This window comes from Hylaeus volcanicus, chromosome 5 (assembly GCF_026283585.1).
Source record: "Hylaeus volcanicus isolate JK05 chromosome 5, UHH_iyHylVolc1.0_haploid, whole genome shotgun sequence".
Classification (NCBI taxonomy): domain Eukaryota; kingdom Metazoa; phylum Arthropoda; class Insecta; order Hymenoptera; family Colletidae; genus Hylaeus; species Hylaeus volcanicus.
Genome location: NC_071980.1, coordinates 11,812,124 through 11,825,085, shown reverse-complemented (window position 1 = coordinate 11,825,085; position 12,962 = coordinate 11,812,124). Strand labels below are relative to the sequence as shown.

General features: G+C 36.2%; 1 protein-coding gene across 3 annotated transcripts; it reads right to left on the bottom strand.

Moving 5' to 3' along the window:
• Positions 1-4,228: 4,228 nt before the first annotated feature.
• Positions 4,229-11,125, bottom strand: LOC128876387 (tudor domain-containing protein 7-like). Of its 3 annotated transcripts, none has more exons than XM_054122710.1 (13): positions 10,849-11,125; positions 9,455-9,598; positions 9,012-9,327; positions 8,797-8,917; positions 8,407-8,733; positions 8,161-8,325; positions 7,743-8,093; positions 7,497-7,664; positions 7,166-7,420; positions 6,840-7,082; positions 6,406-6,753; positions 6,106-6,323; positions 4,229-6,030 (listed from the first exon to the last, which is right to left on the bottom strand). In XM_054122710.1, exons 2-13 carry the CDS (start codon positions 9,534-9,536, stop codon positions 5,322-5,324), a joined length of 3,303 nt encoding a protein of 1,100 aa, XP_053978685.1. In that variant the 5' UTR covers positions 9,537-9,598; positions 10,849-11,125; the 3' UTR covers positions 4,229-5,321. The 3 variants fall into 3 exon arrangements, with proteins under 3 accessions (XP_053978685.1, XP_053978686.1, XP_053978687.1); XM_054122711.1 differs by lacking the exon at positions 10,849-11,125 and adding an exon at positions 9,985-10,788; XM_054122712.1 differs by lacking the exon at positions 10,849-11,125 and adding an exon at positions 9,848-9,937.
• Between the last annotated feature and the right edge of the window lie 1,837 nt (positions 11,126-12,962).

The following is a 12,962-nucleotide window of genomic DNA, read 5'->3' as shown; positions in this document are numbered from 1 at the left end:
CCATCACTGACTAGGGGCATCCCCGCGCCTACGAGATGGTAACCGAACCGACAAGACTGCTAACATAGGTTGACGCATAACAGGAACACTCCTGCGCCTACGAGATGCAACCGAACCGACAAGACTGCTAACATAGGTTGCCGTGTAACAGGGGTACCTCTGCGCCACCGATGTAGCAACCGGTCCTACAAACTGATTAACACCGGTTGATATCTAACAGGGGCATACTCGCGCCTACTTGATGACAACACATTTTGCTGTGGTATTAATGTTTACACGAATTATTTTCTCGATGAATCCAACGAGCCTTCGAATCGACCTGTCACGACATGTCACGCGGTTGTTGTTCGCCCTTCCCCTTCTCTTCTTCGATAGCGATCCGCGACCTTCGACACAGGTATACGAGGGGTGAGAGATCATTCGTCGTTGATCCTTCCGTCGATATGGATCTCGCGATCGCGCGTCCGCGTCTCGCGCTCCTCCTATTTGTAGTGTCTCTTAGTATCTTAGTTTGGTTTGGTTAGTTTTAAGGTTGCGTGTACGAGTGTCTCCTCTGCCAAATAATTATTAATCAACTTGTTTTGTTTGTTCGTAAGTCCATATTGGGCTCGTAACATCGTGCTCCACTTCGGTCACTATTGCTTCATGTGATAAGTGTAGTGACCAACCAAGTGACTGGCCGAGATCGGTTGCCGTCCTCTAGTGGGTCTGATTTGAGAGAAGGTCAATCGACGCCTCCGAGGAATCTTCTACTCTCTGTACTCGTCAGGCGAAGTCCAGGCTCCCGGCGCAGCGCAGTTCAAAAGAACCGTAAGACGGTGCAAGTCGTGTCCTGGACTCCTGACGTTGTGCAGAGAGTAGAACTCCGTTTCGAACTCTACGACCGTCAGACATACCTAGTGTCGCCAGGGCAGGGCAACCCGACGCGGTGCTACCTACGTCGTACACTGTCAGGTCGGGACCTGGGCCCTCGGCAGCAGGTATGCAGGGAATGGAGTACTGGCGGAGACGTTGATCGTCTTTCTCTCGAATCAGACCCACCAGAGGAAACGGGACTGACTCTGTAAGTCCAGTTTCATGGTCGCGTCGTGTCGCGATTTAGCTTCACTCCTCTTAGTGCAAATAATTATTTGGCAGAGTCAGACTTGGACTTTGGAAATCAAAGGGACTTTGTCTTCTTTGATTTCCACGGTTTCGTACTTAGTATTCAGCTCGTTGCTCTACGTACAGTATGCATCTACGTATGTATACTTTATGTAGAAGGAGATCGAAGGAATTTTGATTCCTTCTGTCTCCGGGTCTCCAGTCGCAGCAACCTCCACGTGGTGAGACCTGGTAATCGGTATTATTCGTGACGAACAATCATTCGTCGCGAATAATACCGAAAACTAATGGCTGCGAACTTGTAATAAGATCTTTAGATATAAGAATGAGATATGAATGAATTAGATAGAAGAATGATATATTTTTATTGCAAAATGTTAGTCAATTTTCACAACAATTTCTATATTTAGACTACAGATCAAACTACGAAATACGTATTTTCTGAAATGTTGTTTTCTTGCATTACATAAAATTATCCTATTTGTAATGCACTTGGATTCTGTGCAAAATGGAATCATTAAACCCGTATAATCTAAGAACTGTAAAAATTGTATATCGTTTCTAATAAAACAAAGGTGTGTATTATAAGTGTTGATATTCAATTCTTTAGTAATATATTCCGAGAATGTTTGCACATTTTGAACTGTCGAAAATTCGGGATCGATATGCATGTTTCGACATTTTTCAGGTCAAGATCGAGATCGTTGAAATCACGTCTCGTCCTTCTAACACAATCTAACATCTCCTTTACACTTCCTGACATTTCCTGACAGCTCCTAATACACACTAACAACTCCTGCCACCCTCTAACACCTTCAAACACTCTCTACCGTCTCCAAACACCCCCTAACACCTCGCAACCCCCCCTAATATTTCTTAACAACTCCTAAGGGCTCCAGACAGTTCCCTTTATTTCTCTTCAATTTCTATAATGTTTCCTATTAATTTCCCTCCTTTCCCTGACACATCTCTTCGCTGTTCATGAGATCCGGATACAATAGGTAAGTTCCGAGATAGAATTAAAAATTATGATACCTCTCCGAATATCATGATTTCCTGATACAAACGGTAAGTTCCGAGCCAGAATAAAAATTATGATACCTCCTCGATCAACACGTTCTGCTAATACAAGAGGTAAGTATCGATATTCAATTAAAAGTCAAGCCAAATTTTTTTTGTGGTATCAGAAGAACATGATATGCGAGAAGGTGGCACGAGAAATTCAAGGTACGTATCGAAATTCTGAGGAAATTTTATATTTTGGTATCAGAAGCACATGATATGGGAAGAGGTGGCACGAGGAATTCATGGTACGTATCGAAATTCTGAGGAAATATTATATTTTGGTATCAGAAGCACATGATATGCGAAGAGGTGGCACGTTTGCGCCTACGGACAGGCAACCGGTCCGACATGGCTGTCGGTACAGGTTGCCTAACTCAAGGGACTAATTTTCGGTACATTTCAGAATTCTGGCCGATTTAGCATTTTGGTATCAGGAGCACATGATGTGCGAAGAGGTGACATGCTTGCGCCTACGAGCAGGCAACCGGTACGACATGTCTGTCAGCACAGGTTGCCTAAGTCAAGGGGCTACTTTGCGGTACATTTCGGAATCTGGCCGATTTTGCATTTTGGTATCAGGAGCACATGATGTACGAAGAGGTGGCACGTTTGCGCCTACGAGCAGGCAACCGGTACGACATGGCTGTCGGTACAGGTTGCCTAACTCAAGGGGCTAGTTTTCGGTACATTTCGAAATTCTGGCCGATTTTGTATTGTGGTATCAGGAGCACATGATGTGCGAAGGGGTGGCATGCTTGCGCCTACGAGCAGGCAACCGGTACGACATGTCTGTCAGCACAGGTTGCCTAAGTCAAGGGGCTACTTTGCGGTACATTTCGGAATCTGGCCGATTTTGCATTTTGGTATCAGGAGCACATGATGTACGAAGAGGTGGCACGTTTGCGCCTACGGACAGGCAACCGGTCCGACATGGCTGTCAGTACAGGTTGCCTAACTCAAGGGGCTAGTTTTCGGTACATTTCGAAATTCTGGCCGATTTTGTATTGTGGTATCAGGAGCACATGATGTGCGAAGGGGTGGCATGCTTGCGCCTACGAGCAGGCAACCGGTTCGACATGTCTGTCAGTACAGGTTGCCTAACTCAAGGGGCTAATTTTCGGTACATTTCGAAATTCTGGCCGATTTTGCATTTTGGTATCAGGAGCACATGATGTGCGAAGAGGTGGCACAAGAAATACATGATACGTATCGAAATTCTGAGGAAATTTTATATTTTGGTATCAGGAGAACATGATATTCAAAAAAGTAGTATAAATTTTAATTAAATATCGATACTTACCTCTTGTATCAGGAGAACGTAATGAACGAGTTGGTATCATAATTTTTATTTTTTGCTTGAGACTTACCTTTTGTATGAGGAGATCATGATGAACGAGGAGGTGGCAATAATCGAATTTTACTTCTGATATTATAAGAACATGATAGTCGAAGAGCTGGAGTAAGTTTTAATTCTAGCTCAAGACGTACCTTTTGTATCAGAGTCACATGTACAAAAAAGTAGTGTACCAGGGAAAGAAGGGAAATGAAGTGAACTTGCGGAAGGTATTCTGAGTTGTTAATAGTAGTCCGGAGGTGTTAGTAGTTGTTAGAACGTGTTAAGGGATATTAGGAGTTGTAAGGAGGTTCTAGGAGGTGTTAGTGGGAGTTAGGACCAGGTGTGCGTCGTTACACCTCCTTGTGTATCATCTTCTAATACCAAAATGTAAAACTCGTACCAAGACATGATGGAAAATGTAGCAGTAAATAGAAGGAAAGATAGAAGGATAGAGAAATGATCAGAAAATGAAGTCCATTGGAAATGTGCCAGGAAATGAAAGGAAAATAAAGGAACATGTGTCAAAGAATGAAGGAAGGTTAATGAGAAATGTCAGGATATAAAGAGAAATTAAAGGGAAATGTCAGTTGGTGTTAGGTGGCCTTAGGTGTTAGGAGGTATTAAGATGTGTCAAGAGGTATTGGGTGGTATTAGGAGATGTTAGGAAGTGCCAGTAGGTGCTGGAAGGCCATTAGGAGGTCTCAGTGAAGGAATCTGCTCATATAACATATTTATGTTAATTTATTGGCACCTTTCATGAAGTTACACATATCAAAAATAATATTTTACTGCAACAGAACATTAATTTATAATATTATCTTATTAATTTAACAAAATAATAACATTATTCACTATTACAAGTTCATTATTCATTAAACATCTCATTATAAATCATTAATACATGTAATATTATACTTTAGTAAACCATCACGTATGTATTTAGGTTAATGTAAATTATGAAAGAAATAAATGACTTACGAAAATAAACTTGTAGTATGAATATTTTATACTGATAGAATCACTTTCAACTTTTTTCATATAAACCTCAAACTGCTAAAATATGGGTACGATAATATTCTTAAATTATATATAATTTAATTATTTTAGCAAATTAGGAATAGCCGTAACATAAATAAAGGTTGTGCAATAAGAAGGAAATTAATATCAACTAATAAAACTGATTATCACGTATAGAACAGAAAGTCCCATAAATCATTGGAGCTTAGGATACCAACCGTTATTAATATTCTAACTTAGAAGACTTTTACAAGGAAAATATATAATGATGAATAAAATATTAAACTAAGTCAAAGATGGAATGCTGTTTGTTTTTTGCCAAATCTTAACATGTAGCAAAATAATAAAGTAATTATTAAATAATAAAATTCTTATGGAAAAAATGAAATACGATAACAAAAATATATAAAGAGCATGTGTGCAGTCGCTTTATATCGTGTAAGGAAATACCTCTAAGAAATATATCTGTTTAGTAAAAATATTTATATACTTCTTAGAATGTCGATTAATAAATTACTGCTTGAGAAAAGATAAATAAAAAGAGTGACGAATTTTAAAGGATATTCTAACCTAGATGTTAAAGAAATATAATACGTATCCATACACATCCTCGCGCGCGTGCATATTTATACATCTATACAGCTTTCTCCTATCCATGTGTTTCTATTTGCAGATATCCATCAGAGTTTGATCACTGAAACTGTACAAAGTCCTTTCAGCGCATAACGCGTGTTAACTCATTTATCACTCGGGTCTTCCTTTCGTTATGCATATCTAAGCAGGCATATGCATCGAATAATTAATTAACAGATGTAGCGCGACCTTCATTTACTAAAAGTTTATCAATGTAAATATCTTCAGTCGTATTAACATCTATCAATTTTAAACCCAATATTGTATCAGCAGGAGAAAGTCCGTCAGAATTCGATTCAACGACTACTGACACGAAATTTTTGTCCACGACCAATTCTTGAAACCTTAAACTATCCTCGACGGACCAGTCAACGTTAATCGGTTGGATCCCAGCCAACCTTGCTTTAATAGCTTGATACGGAAGTTCTAAGAACTGACTTTTCAAAGGCTGCAATTTACTTAGCGGCAGCACCGACACATCTCCAAAATCGCAAAAGTAAACGCTAACCATATTTTCTTTGATTATACTCGAAATGCATACCCTATACCAATGGCCATCAATGTGTTTTGCCGCGTAAAGTTTTCCTTCTCTTATCGATTCTGTAGTTGGAGCAGCTCCTTCATATAAATGACAAGTCTCTTGCAAATGAATCATCATTTTCTCTAAGGCGATCTGATCATCGAATGGTTGAACAGTAAAATTTCCAGGATGAGCTGCCATTGTAACATGTACGTCAAAGTATTCACCGATACCCGAGATTTTCGGTGGTTTTAAAGACTTCACACTTTCGTTAACTTCGTTTCCTGCGAATTTTGAATTTGAGCGTTCTGTTCGTTTCTTTTCTTTTATGTTATTATTTCCATCGCCCTGCATTCTGAAAAGAATATGGACAACAATTATTAATACGCATCTTCGACACTTCTATTTTATATATCAGTATGTTACATACTCTCTAAAATAAAAATCTAAAGTATTATTGATGGAACCGAGTATCTTGGAATCATCTTGTTGAATTCGGTTGAACAATTCCACAACTGGTAAATCATTTTCAAATGATACAACTTTTATAAGCAGTGGTTCATCATCTGGAGCGATTTCTCGAAGTTTCGTAACCATCTTTTCATCGAACATTGATTTATCAATGTTGTGAAGGTGTACTTTCAATGCCTATTATAGAAAAATCACATGTTTAATATTTATTTTCAAGTACAATAGCGCAACGTTTCATGAAAAAGTTGTTTCCATTCACCTGAGCTGGATATTTCGCTAAAACATCGGATAGGGTTTCCAAAGACAGGAGATTACTAAGCGACGTAGTAACAGTCTTACCAAAATCAATTAGATACGCTCGTAATTGATTGCGACTGTTACTCACAATTTTTCCTCTGTACCAATTATTGTTCTCCGACACAAAGTATGTTTTATTAAAGTCGATTGTAGTGACAGAACATTTTTTCAACTCTTCCGTGTTTAATCCAGTACATATTAATCGATTCAACAAACAGACTAAGATCTTCATACTCTTAGATTGTACTTGGACGAAAACATCACCATTGGGTTCGACGTGAGAAATGAATACTTCGTGTATGCGTTTACCCTGCATTAAATAATAACAATTCCTATTGCGGTTAAATAGTTTACTTATTTTAATTATTCTACTTAATACAATTACCAAGTACTCACGTTATCTAACTTAGGAACCGCTACTGTGTGTAAAATTTGTTTTGACAATTCTATATTTATATTAATATCTTCTGGTCCATTTGCATCGTAAAACACAACTGTAAAACACGGTTCGTTCTCATTTTTTTCGTGCTCAACTACCTCAGCGTACAATACGTGATCAAGTAGAAACTTTTCAATTTGAGGCAGAATACTATCACACTCGCTAAAGTCTTCCAATCCGGCAAGACAAAATCTTAATGCCTGGTACATAATTTAATTAAATATTTACATGTTTTATATATTATATTTGAATTTTATTAAAAAAAAAATAGAAATCATTATACCTGAGCAGGAAGCACACAAAACCTTTTATCCAGTGGTAATAATTTACTGTAATGGATAGTATCTTCGGCCCCATAATCAATAAATAAAACTGTAGCATTTCCAGTACTAATATTATAATCGATACAGTGAACTCTATGCCATGACTCGCCTTGAAAAACAACATAGTAATTGCCAACTTCGATCAAGGATTGTTTAATAGGACGAACTCCGTTGTAATATTGAGCCATTTCGGTTTCCATAAGTTCTAATTGATCCTATAGATAATCATAAAATAAGTTACGAGGAAATTACAAAACATTACGAATTGTACATAGAAAATATTTTACTTACACTGTACAACTCTCCTACAAGCCTGCCCCACACTTCAGTAGTACTCATAACAGATGTAATGTATACACACCAGAAATCGTCTTTTGGTAATTCTAATTTTCCAGGTTCAGCTGGACCAATTGAATTTAATAGTATTTTATCTGCTTTCGGGGGAGTAATGTTTCGTATCTGAAAGCAAATTTATTAGATAAATTATGTCTTGTCATAAAAAGGATAATACAGTATACAATCTGTTGAATAAATTACCTTTTCAGGGGACGAAACAAATCGACGCAAAATTACTGAATTATCGACACCTTTTTCTAGAACAATTGCTGGATACTCTTCGATAATTTTCTCCCAATTTATTGGTAAAATTTCTTTATATTGTTCTGTATAATACACGGGCATCCGATGCATGAAAATACCGTTGGGATGAGCGTCTACAATATTCATAATTCTGCCTTTTATTATTTCACTATTTGTAGTTTGATCAAGTTTAGAGGATGGTAACATTTTATCAAGTTCAATCAAAGCAATTCTTGCTGCAATTTTTTGTGCATCATCTTCCGTATATGCTTCTTCCGGATAACTTGAAAAACTTAAATGTGAGCTGATCTGAAAATATATTTTTATATTTGTAGATATTATTATTACTACAGCATACCGAAATACTATTAAGTACCTTAACTTGTGCAAATACAGCTTTTTTCGTATTATTAATCGCTGCAGGACAAATTTGATACACAGGTTCTGGAAACTTTAACATAATAGCTTTCCTTCTCAACTCGTCTCGCGGATCATTGGGCTGTATTTTTGGCACAGTCCTAAGAGGAGTAGATAATGGTGTCTAAAACAAAATTATTTATATAAATAATAATTAATATATGCAAATGGCGATCTCTAATTACAAATAACTATAAATATTTACCGACGTATTCCTTGGAAGCTGTAAATGGCTATCATTTCCGCAAACTTGTCCAGGTGAGAGAGGTGACAACACTTCAGAGTACAGTGGAGGTGGATTTGTTTGTAAACTAAGCAGTGCGGGTATAGCATATTTAACTTTGAGTCTTTCACTTATACTCGAAGGTTTTTCTTTTGGAAGAATTTCCACATTGTTATTAATAGTCTTTGGTTTTTGACTTATCACAGGCGCTACTACCTTTTCAGTTTTCTTTAAACAAGAATCATTGATAGGCTTATTAAAGCTTTGGTTTGTTTGTAAAACGGGATTCCTTTGTTTATCATTCAGTCTCTGAAAATGAATATAATAATTAAATGTAAACAAAAATTAGAACACATAATTTATGTTACTTACTTTACTTGGAGAACTTGGTGGATTTCCAAAATCAGTTTGTATGAATCTTGGTTTCTCATTGTTTTGATAAAATGTAATTTTTGTTGGTGGCACAGACATTGCAGGAACACATGAATTTTGTCTATATAAATCAAATGTGCCACAAATTACATTTTATGATATACATTATACTTCAAAAAACATAAAATGCAATTTATTTTGCAACTTGTACTTACCTTCCATATATGTGCGAATATCTATTATCATTAACACTTTTTGTAATAGGAATATGTTTTCTTATCATAGGTTGGCGTTGCGGAGTTGGTCTACGACCATACATCAATTTTCTAGAAGGTTTCTTAGACACTGTCTTTTGTCGTGCTATTAACTTAGAAATATGAGCCGATTCTTCAGTAGGCACCGCCTCCACATAACATTCTGATCCCTTATCAATGGTTTTAATACCAGGAACAGTACGCAGAAAAGCCACCAATGATGAAAATCCAAGCTTTCTGAATGGTATACTTTCGTCGATAAGTAACTGATAATCTTCTACAAATTTATTGAAACAAATGTAAATAGATGTCCCACAAAAATACAAGAAAGATATTACACTAGAAAGCATTTCTAATTTGGCTATGTGAATGTCCTAATGATACCTAATTAACGTAATACTTACTACACAAATTTTGTATTTTTACACCGCCCTTTGAAGATATGAGACATGCTCGTAAATTCTTTATCACTTCGTCTCTATCCATCACTGGGCTTATTTATGTTCAAACACAACAATATGAAAGTCTTAATAATAACAACTGAAAATCTGAAAATAATTATCGTCGATATTATTGTTTTACGAAAATAATTAAAATTATAAATACGCTAATGTAATAATACACATTAATTAGTTCTATTGTTCATACAGTGGGCATGTCAAACAATGACAAATCGAGCACGTTTATTTTACGAAACATTTTTCAAAAATTCTCATGCTCTTTCAACATCATTTTATCACAATATCAAAGCTTATACGGGACAAAAAAAGAATACAAAATTATATTTTTCATTTTACCGTATGTTAGATGAATTTTTCCCTCTGTTTCTTTAGAAAAAAACGAACACTTAATAAACTAACAAACATCGAGCTAACTGCGTCACGTCAATTTTAAACAAAGAATTGTATAATGATTATTCGAAATAGACACGTACCTCGTACTTTCTATTAATACTTTGACGATACTAAATATAATTGGTAGATTGGAATACAGAATAAATTAATATTTCCTATTCGTATACAATTCGTTTACAATCAAATCGTAATTGGAATAACGCCGGCAAATGGCGATTGGATCGGTATTACAGGAATTGATAAAATTAATTTGAGTTAAATGTTTCAAGATAATAAATTCTTCAGTCTTAAATAATAAAAATACTAGTATTCTAATTCCTGATCAATTTTCCGAAAAGAATATTTCAAGTGTATACATTACTTCGATAGTTATTTAATACGCGCTGTTAAATAAAAAAAATAAAAAAATAAAACGAATTTCGTATAAAATATTCATATTTCAATTCGAACATCCTTGTAATTTAAAATGTATACACACCTGTAAATGTATTGTTTCTATTGCATAAACGCTAGTAACAAAGTCAAATGTGACAATTGAAATTTCTATTGCTTAATCGCGATACAATTGAATCGCATATTTTTTCCAGAAACAAATCAACAGCAAGTTTATCGAACAGAGTGTAAATAATGTAAACACTTACATTGTTAAAACAAGCGCACCGTTAGCTCGATGGTTCGTATAAACTGATAAAAGGAGGTATAATTTTAAACGATATATGTAACCAATACGTAAACTCGAATTAAAATACCATTGACAACAGCTGTACTGTATTTCGTGCGAGTGATACACATTTCGTAGAAGATGTCGCGTATAGATGAAAGAATTAATGCGAAATAATACCAAACATTTTTCAATTAGGGTCACAGAGTAATTTTAAGACCTATGAAATAGTAGCAAAAAAATTTAGGCCACCGTTATATGCATATATATAAGTTGAACGCACCTTCTTTGTAAATCGCTGCACGCATAAAATAACTCACAGAACTTTTCTCACGACCTTATCGAACTTCACCACCTTTTGCGAACACCGATCACCATTTGGCAAAAACTCAAATGATTCCAACATTCCCTCCTATCGTGTCCTAAGACCTCCTGTCTCTGAACTGCTCTGAACTCCATAACACTTCTGCACATGCACAGAAATTGCCCAGCCTATCACCTCCCAAATTACCATGGGCACCTCGTTCGACCAATCAGATTCTTCCATTCGCTTCTACGATACCGTCGTAACGGACCAATCATCGATCGGGAGTAAAAGTGCGGCAAACTTAAACGAACTTTAAACGTCTTACGAGATTAACTATACAGGGTATCCCAAAAATTTTGTAACACCTTGAAGAAGATGGTTCGGAAGGTGATTTGAAACAACTTTTTCCTTAGCGAAAATGTTGTCCGAGGTTTCGTTAAGGAGATATTAAGCGAAAACCCCGACCAATTAGAGCGCGAGTATGCCGGTTGAGCGTAGGCTACGCGCTAGGCGGCCGCGCTCATACGCTACCGCGAGCGCTCCATCGGCATACTCGCGCTCTAATTGGTCAGTGTTTTCCGTTAATATATCTTCAACGAAACCTTTGACAACATTTTCGCTAAGGAAAAAGTTGCTTCAAATCACCTCCCGAACCACCTCTTTCAAGGTGTTACAACATTTTTAGGACACCTTATAGTAATTATAAAAATGGCGTACATTGCTAACATTAATTATTAATAATTATTAATTATTGCTTCTAATTCTGATAAAAAATTTTCGTCGTACAATTTAGGAGCATTTAGGAGAGCCGTTTGCTGTATAATTTAAACGAATTGTTATTGTTTCTATGTTTTGCCAATTTTGGTTATCGGTTTAGTCGATAACTCGAGTGATAAAATGTTTAGAGTAGAATTGAGTAGAATGCTTAAAGGAGACATCTCGAAGTGTGCGAATTTTTTAATCAAATTTTTTTTATATGCAAAGAAGGGTATGTAATAGAACAATCTCTGAAAGTAGGAAGGGGCAACTCTCTTTCGTTTTCGAGAAATAAATTTTTAAACATAGCTAAATTTCGATTGACGAGTGTCGAAAGTATTATTAAATTTTTATAAAAGCTTGTAGAAACTTTTTTCACATCCTGACTTCTTTTTCAATGCGATAAAAATCATAAACATTGCACGATATTTTATAAAAATAATCTTAATATTATACATATAAAATTTCTTTATATATAAAAAAAATTTGATTAAAAAATCCGGTGCATACATTGGAGATAGATGTCTCCTTGTTAGATGCAATGTGATTCCCCTGTCGATATCGTATTCTATATCAGATTTCTTGGAATGTACTGTTTACTATCACTCTAGTATCTACAATTATGAGCAATATCAACAATATCACTCGTATACATATACATATATTCAGAATTGAAAGCGTTGATTATGTAATAAGCATAGTCGTTCTTTCGTAAGGACGATAAATCGATGCCAATTTCGACCAACGATTTTATGCTTTTGCAATCATGTGCAGACCAGATGTTTTACGATACGTTTTCAGGCTGTAAGCATGCAGTAAGACAGACATCGTTCGCTTTTTGTACTATTGACCTGAACGTGGAGAAAGGATACTTTCTCCGTTGTCTATTCAGTACGGCGAGTCGTAAAAGTCAATCGACATGTGGCACTTGAGAAGTTTCGGGGCTATCCTATAAAAGAATGAATTAGCTCCACGAGGTCTTGGGTAGCCTTGAATGCTTTTGAATTGTAGCGTTGTTATAATCATCGTGACCAGTCCATGTAGACCATGTGCTTTTGCAGGAGCATAAAAACATGAAAAGAACGAGACACGGCGAATGAAAGTTGAATTCTCAATGATCCCATAAAATAAAGGATAATAACAGGGCCGCCACGTGGGTAAGAGGTGCCTGTGGGCAACAAACATTTAGCACCCTTTCCTATGATACATGATTGATAAATTACTACAAATACAGGGTGTCCCAAAAATGTTGTAACACATTGAAAGGGGTGGTTCGGGAACGTATAATAAGCTGACGTAGCCATTTCAAAAGGCCAATGCCAAATTAACACGAT